Source organism: Denticeps clupeoides, chromosome 6 (genome assembly GCF_900700375.1).
Source record: "Denticeps clupeoides chromosome 6, fDenClu1.1, whole genome shotgun sequence".
In the NCBI taxonomy this organism is placed as follows: Eukaryota; Metazoa; Chordata; class Actinopteri; order Clupeiformes; family Denticipitidae; genus Denticeps; species Denticeps clupeoides.
The window spans coordinates 20517566-20524435 of NC_041712.1; the positions used below are offsets into that span (position 1 = coordinate 20517566).

General features: G+C 39.2%; 1 protein-coding gene across 5 annotated transcripts; it reads right to left on the minus strand.

The window, feature by feature from the left end:
* Positions 1-989: 989 nt before the first annotated feature.
* arr3a (arrestin 3a, retinal (X-arrestin)) lies at positions 990-6352 on the minus strand. Of its 5 annotated transcripts, XM_028983082.1 has the most exons (18): positions 5961-6344; positions 5311-5389; positions 5140-5190; positions 4717-4747; positions 4384-4444; positions 4103-4147; positions 3474-3667; positions 3106-3165; positions 2945-3021; positions 2472-2607; positions 2296-2380; positions 2035-2107; positions 1817-1954; positions 1637-1720; positions 1528-1551; positions 1383-1432; positions 1295-1301; positions 990-1166 (listed from the first exon to the last, which is right to left on the minus strand). In XM_028983082.1, the coding sequence occupies exons 3-17, from the start codon at positions 5145-5147 to the stop codon at positions 1297-1299; spliced, it is 1071 nt and encodes a 356-aa protein (XP_028838915.1). In that variant the 5' UTR covers positions 5148-5190; positions 5311-5389; positions 5961-6344; the 3' UTR covers positions 990-1166; positions 1295-1296. The 5 variants fall into 5 exon arrangements, 4 of the variants coding, with proteins under 4 accessions (XP_028838915.1, XP_028838916.1, XP_028838913.1 ...); XM_028983083.1 differs by having other exon boundaries at positions 990-1301; positions 1383-1453; positions 4281-4444; positions 5961-6352; XM_028983080.1 differs by having other exon boundaries at positions 990-1301; positions 1383-1453; positions 5961-6348.
* Positions 6353-6870: the final 518 nt, after the last annotated feature.

The window sequence follows — 6870 nt, forward strand, 5'->3', positions numbered from 1 at the left end:
AAGTGTTGGCTGACTAGTTAGAGGGTTAGAGGCTGGGGACAGTGAGCATTCTCTCCTTTGCAAAATGCTCTAAACGTTGCCTCTGATGGATGGACACGCTAATGCAAGTATGTCTGATTCCTTAAAAAATGCTAAAAAGTTGTAGTTAAGCTTGCAGTTGGTGATATTGTTTTTGTTTTGTTGATTATTGAATTTCCTTTCAATAATTTCCGGGCTAACAGGCACAACGCAGCAAGGGGACGAATCATGTACTCGGACTTGGGGAGCTGTCTGTGGTGGCGCTGGCCGTGGTAAGATTAAGTGAGTTTCTTCATGAATTAAAGTTCAGACAAAATGTCCTAAACTTGCTGATTGTTTGTTCTTATTAGCCAGCTACTGAGCCTAAAAAGATTTAAAGTTTATGGTGTATTTCCAGCAAGCTATTCTGGGAAAGACAAGAAATTCCCAGATCGGAGGATTTAGAGATTATGCTCCTTTGTTTGTTTCGCTCTCTCTCTCTCTCTGCAGTATTTATATCTTTTTAGGGACCAAATATAGAACAAATACAGCTTAATAACTTTCAAAGATTCCATTTTTATGTGTCCCCACCCATAAAAAAATTTAAGCTTGAAAACGTACACATTTGTAATAAATATATTGCCTCACAAACACCAAAAGGAGTGTGTATTTGTATGTGTTTATAAACCAGTCCATGTAGCTCTAATGTTCATTTCAAGAAAAAAATGCAGGCGACACTAAAATGTGAAACATTTTATGAAGTCATGTGTATTCCGTGTGACGCCACTCCTGTGTGCCTCAGCAGGGAATTTAAATCCCGGCTCTGCTTCTCGAGGCCGTTTCTGTAACGATCCTCCCCAGCGTCAGATGAGCGCCACTGCCGGTCCCGAGTGGCACCGAGTGCAGGCCCCGCCCCTTCCCGGTTTTCCCTCCTTTCAAGGGGTGACCATTTCTGGAGCTATTTCGCCATTAAACTCAGAACAAGTCCGTGGCACAGTGACACAACATAGTTTACTGTCATGATAACAATACAAACATTACAGAACAGAGAGGCATTGCTCTTCTCTTTTAAAACGTATATATCATGTTCATGTCATTCCATCAGTTCTGAGATCATTCCGTTCTTGTGGACTTACACTTACATGCCCAATTTGTTCAAACCTGTGCGTCTGTTGTTCATGTAAATCAGTGAGAGAAAGGGAAGTTCTCCCATGAAGCCATAAAAGAACAAAACTGTTCAACTTATGCATCCAGTCATTTCAAACATATGTTGTGAATTGTTCTCTGTTGGACTTACATTCAGGCTGGTGACAGAAAGAAAGAAATGCTGAGTCAGTTACATGAATGAATTAGGAGGGGTAAAAGGACTAGTCAGTTGTGGTTACCTTTGGGTTTGGGGTTCATTAAGATCAGAGGAAGCTCGGCTGTCACATCACTAGAGACAACAGGGGCAGAACTGTCAATGTTAGGATGTTTGTACATCTTCATTGTTAAAATCTGCTTAACTCTACAAACAAATATGCAATATACCTGGATGTTAGACCTCCCAAAAACCTAAAAAAAACATATTTATTTTGGTGAATATGTAGTAAAATATAATATGGTTTATGTTGTGTAAAGACATAAAGTAAAAACTTACCCTCCACCCCCAGCTACAAGGTTAACCTTGATTTTGTAGGATACCAGAATTCCTAAAATATCCCTTTCCATTCCTGGCCTTATACTGATCAACCAAAAAAAGAAAACATGGGAGATGTAAAGGAATGAATGATTTGCAATAGAAATGGAAAAGAAAGCTTCTAAAGCTGGTGGAACTCACATTGTTGTGGAGGCCAGGTTTGTGTCCTCATCCTTCAGTCGGCCGTCCAGGGCCAGTCCACGCTTCTCCTTGTTGTTGGCCAGAAGTGGCGTGATGCGGAGTGCCTTCTCAAATGTTGCTCCGGCTTCCACCGTCTCCCTGCAACAATCATTCAGCTCTAAATACCAGCATCAACCAGCTGACCGAAATTCAGCACGATTCCATGTTACAAAACTCACAAGAATTCCTCACTTAACACGTTCTTTGTGTATTTGTCAGCGGAATACAGCACCACATCTGTAGTCTGGTCAACTAAAAGATTAACATGCATGAGACACAACCTTTTATTAATCTTTTTTATGCCAAACAGTTTAGGATAAATTGAATTGAATATGTATACACTAAAATCTATATGTATTTTTTTATTAATTCTCAACACAGTTTTGAGCATTTTATCAGGGAAGCTCATTTTAAGGTTCTTTTAAGGACAGATCACTTACCAGTGATTTTTATTTTATTCACTCCTTTGTTGGATTCATTTCTGACTTTTAATTTGACCGGGATTGGTTCACCATGGTAATATATCTGATGACAAGCAAAGATAATTGCTTATTATTTTACATCTACACGTGAGTATCATGCTACAAATCTCCAGGTTCCTCTTGATCGCTTGTACCTCTTTATCCAGGAAGACCTCCAGATGAACTGGCCTGTCTGACATCATGAAGCCCCGGCAGACTGTCTGCTTGGGCCCAGCGCCAGTGCTGTTAGGGGCAAACTGGATTTTGCGGATCACCAGGCGGCATGTGTCTCTGCAGAGGGGGGGGGTTGAGGAATTTACATTTCATTTCATTCACACAAGCACAGGACGGTTGGATAATCAAGAAAGACAATAAGTAAGTAAATGTTACAACAAAACAACAAAAAAACGTTTTCATTCTTTGCACTTCAACCGAAGTCTGATTTACTTAGCTCATTTGGTTTTTATGTCTACTTTCTATAATGTCACCAATTTGTTACACTTTATGTGTGTATTTAGGGTTATATGATAACTGTGTGGTGTAACATTTGTAACACCGCAATTATACATATATAATATACAATAATATAAAGTGTCAGAATACAGTGTTGAGAAATATGGAATCTTACGTCTTGACTATTTTCTCGTTTGGATTGTCTGCCTCCTTGGCCATATAGCCTTTCACTTCGAAGTCAACTCCACAAGGCTGGCAATGCAACCACACACATCATTATACTCTGCTACAGAATTACGGTGGCTGGGTAAAATGAAAAATATTGTGAGGCTTTACCTTGCCCTTGTCATCTTCTCCTGGTTGGAGTGTGACAGAGCAGGGCAGGTTGGTTGGAATCTAAATCAGAATACATATTTTTTTCCTGTGCAGCTGACAAAATGCTGTCTAATCTCTATTCAGAACAATGGTTGGATCATAGATGTTAAACAGTTTGTGTATTTATAATAATTTCTTTTCATTTTAATACTTTTAGGCCAATGTTAGCCCACAAACTCTCCCAGGACTCATTTGTAATAACAAAATGAATGAAATAATGTAAATGGAGTATACTGGGAAGGGTTTAACCAGGGAAGATTCAGAACAAAATGAAACCATATGATGGAAGTGAGAGAGTGACAGGAGAACAATAGCTTAACATTATGCACTTTGAAAGTAAAGGCATGGCCCTGCTCTCCAGCTTTCTTCAGCAGGGCTTCATGCAGTGGGCTGATGGTTGGCTGGTGGTCTGCAGGTGGGTACAGTTGTATGCACTGGACCCAGATGTCCTTCCTGAAGGACAGTCCAATCACATCCAGGTCTTCGCGACCATAGCGGAAGGCACAGGTCATCTGTATCCAGACTGGGACAAAGCACACCAAGACCAAAGTTATTAAAGTATATTTGCAGACGTAATCAACAATCAACTGTTACTGGGTATTTCATTATTTTTCCCTCCTTTTGTACACGTTTTAATGGCAGTATCACTATTGTAAAGAGCCAATGACAGGTTTGTATTTGCATTTAAAGGTCTTGCATTGAAACTTATCAGGCCCTGTTGTCACCGCACTGCATGAGCGGCAGAGGGTGCAGTTTTACTTAAGTTTGGCATCCTTTCACTCTGCTCCCACCCTCCCTTGGTGTCCACATCAGACTGACCTTGATTTGGGCATTTTATTTAGGATGTAGGTACATTGAAATACGTATAGTTTATAGTATAGTTTATATAGTATAGTTATGTATAGTTTAGTTTATGATCTAAAGCTCCAGTGTTTTTGTGACGCTGTGTGCCACCTGCCTTTCCTGTCTCCAAGATCTGCAGGGTCAATCTTCAGTACACCCTCTGTACAGACAGAAATTCAAATGACAAATTCGGTCTCCTATAAACTGAGCAACATATACATTTTTCAATTGTTCTAAATTCTGAAAGGGTCATTCAAGGTCATTATTGCCCGAGCTATAAGATTATTACATACGCTGCAGTGAAGCTAAGAACTGGGATGGCAGCTGAGCTTCTACAGATGATAAAAAAGCAATCTGACACGAAGCCATTTCTGCAAATTATTCACTCAGCCTCACCAACAGGATCCACATTGTCTACATGGTCGACAAAATCTCTTTTCCCAAGGTACAGGACAATCTGTAGAAGCAGACAGCAGGTTAGACTTTTTCAACACTTAAAACCTGTATAATGTCTTATAGTTATAATACAGACTTAACTTTCATAACTCATTAATAACTATGAAAAAAACAGTCAATCAAAGCAATATTCTTTTTATAACTCCTTAAAACATCAAGAACGACACCGTAGACCACTCCCATTTGTTTGTTTAGCATATATACTTTATTACTTCATGGGAGAGATGGTTCATTTTTAACAAAAGATATCATCATGGGACATTTTGGACTCACCTGGCCATTCCCACTTGACTTTTTGAAAACCCTGAAAAAAATACATTCCTTTCAGAAGTCACCCCATATCATCAAATCACAAAGTATTTGCTAATTTCCTCCCTACGACTATTTCTGCTAAAATCAATTTATTACCCGTGTTCAATGCTGAGGTTATCCCTCAGTGCATTTCTAAGCATAATTGTGGATGGAAATTTCCAGAATTAAATTACATCCCATGGTATGTCGGGATATGAATTTTGTACTCTTGCCTTGATTAATTGAAATGACCTTGTGGAGAAAGACACACAAAGCTTTGACCACGGCATGCACAGTAAGAACACAGTTCACAAATATTGCATTCCTCCTCTGTCCTCCTGCAGCCTCCTGTGTGAAGACAAGTCGGCTCAGGCTAGTGGCATTTAAAAATAACTGATCTCTTACTTAGCCATTGTTGTGGGTCCCTCAGGTCAGGTCAGAGACTGCAGGACAGACCTGCAGAGTAAAATTCCAAAGTTAATTATAGTTTCTGCTAATGTATTTTAATATATGTGTGTGATGTAAGGAGGCGGGCCTTGCTAATCTCGTCTAATAAGATTACAGAATCATTCTTACTTCTTCTGAGCCAGATCTTTCACTGGGATTAGGCTCTACAGCAGCGCTGATCCAGCAGATTAGATAGTAGTGTGGCGCCCTTCAAAAGAGGAGGAACATGTTGGTTTGATTTAAAGGCAAATGGTTTATGAAATGTTTACAAAAGGCACAAGTGAAAAGTTTAAAAGTTAGTCTCCAAAGCCTCCCTGCCAAAAATAACCTTAACATTACATAATGTCATGTGGATGTCATGTGATTGTAAAATATATTTATGCTCTAGGGTTAGCCTCAAAAAAACAAGCGTATATAAGTTAAAACCTTCAACCATTTCCCATATTAGGTGCGATCAATTTTTTTTCAATCAAATTCATTTTCTTTTTGACGTAGTAACTCAGAATCAGAATCAGAAAACTTTATTAATCCCGAAGGAAATTGCTTCTCAACAATGAAATACTAACAGTATTCTTTTTCAGTGTTCCCAATTGATCAAACTAGTAGGTACAAAAGCAACAATAGCCAAAGTCACTGTGGTTCTCATTTCTGATCTCGGTTTAAGGTGTCATTGTATTTCTAGGAAGAAATTGCCACCAAAATAAATCTAGTCACTGCTCTTTTAAGATATATGCACTTAAAAAAAAACAATGCATGTAAAACCGAAGGAACACACTCACCCGTTTTCAGCCGTAATCCTGGCCACCGGCACTTGTGTCAACGTCAAGATCAGGTGGACTGACCAAAGGCTCTCATCTTCAAATAGGCTCTGCCGTGCGACTTACACTATGGCCAGAGTGGGCTTTAAGAATGGCCCATTAAACTGCTGCCATGTGTCAAGATGTAGCTCGGTAGTGTTTGTGTGAAATAGTATAATAATTTGAATGAATGTAGCATAAAAAAAAAATATTAAAAATCGAGTCAGAAGTCAATCAATTCTGACAGCCCAAGCCATAGTAAAAATTTCTGGACCTGAGTTTGTCCTTGAAACAGAAATGAGAATACGGGGCCATGCCCACATGAGGGGGAACTGACGGGATAAGTAAACCGGAGATTTTAGACCAGGTAGGCTGTAGGGGTGGCTGTTTACTCAGGACGGGAGACACAGCTCTCACGTGGAGAGCGTTTTAATTCAGATTAGCCTCCATAATGGCATGTATAGGAAATATAACTGTTCACTTTTCCATCCTAAGCCATATACACTGAGTACACAGTTAGACGTTAGTCCTCCTGGACCAGGGTGCAACATACAGCACAACAGACAGATCGCAACAGGATCATAGGAGGGGCGGAATAAATAATATCAGTACAAGTATAATAAATACAAATATATTCATGAATAAGGGTAAAAAAAATAAGAAGGGAGGAACATTTGGGGCAAAGAAAACTCATCAAGGTGGCTTTAACAAATATTGACAATAGCCTGTGGACAAAAGGAAAGGTAATGAGTAGTCTAAAAATTCGTATAATGTTTTGCAATTCTTTTGCAACATCCGCTAATTGTTTTTTTTATTAATTGGTTAATTAATGACTTTTTTAATGGGGCCTTGCACCACGTCGCTGGATCATATCGGAAATCATATCCATAAA

Excerpts from the sequence above, each read along its gene's own strand:
- arr3a (XM_028983080.1), bottom strand. Across the intron at positions 3,166-3,473 it reads GCCATGCCTTTACTTTCAAA|ATTCCAACCAACCTGCCCTG; the intron begins GTGCATAATGTT and ends ATTCTGATTTAG. Across the intron at positions 1,955-2,034 it reads GTGTTAAGTGAGGAATTCTT|GGAGACGGTGGAAGCCGGAG; the intron begins GTGAGTTTTGTA and ends TGATTGTTGCAG.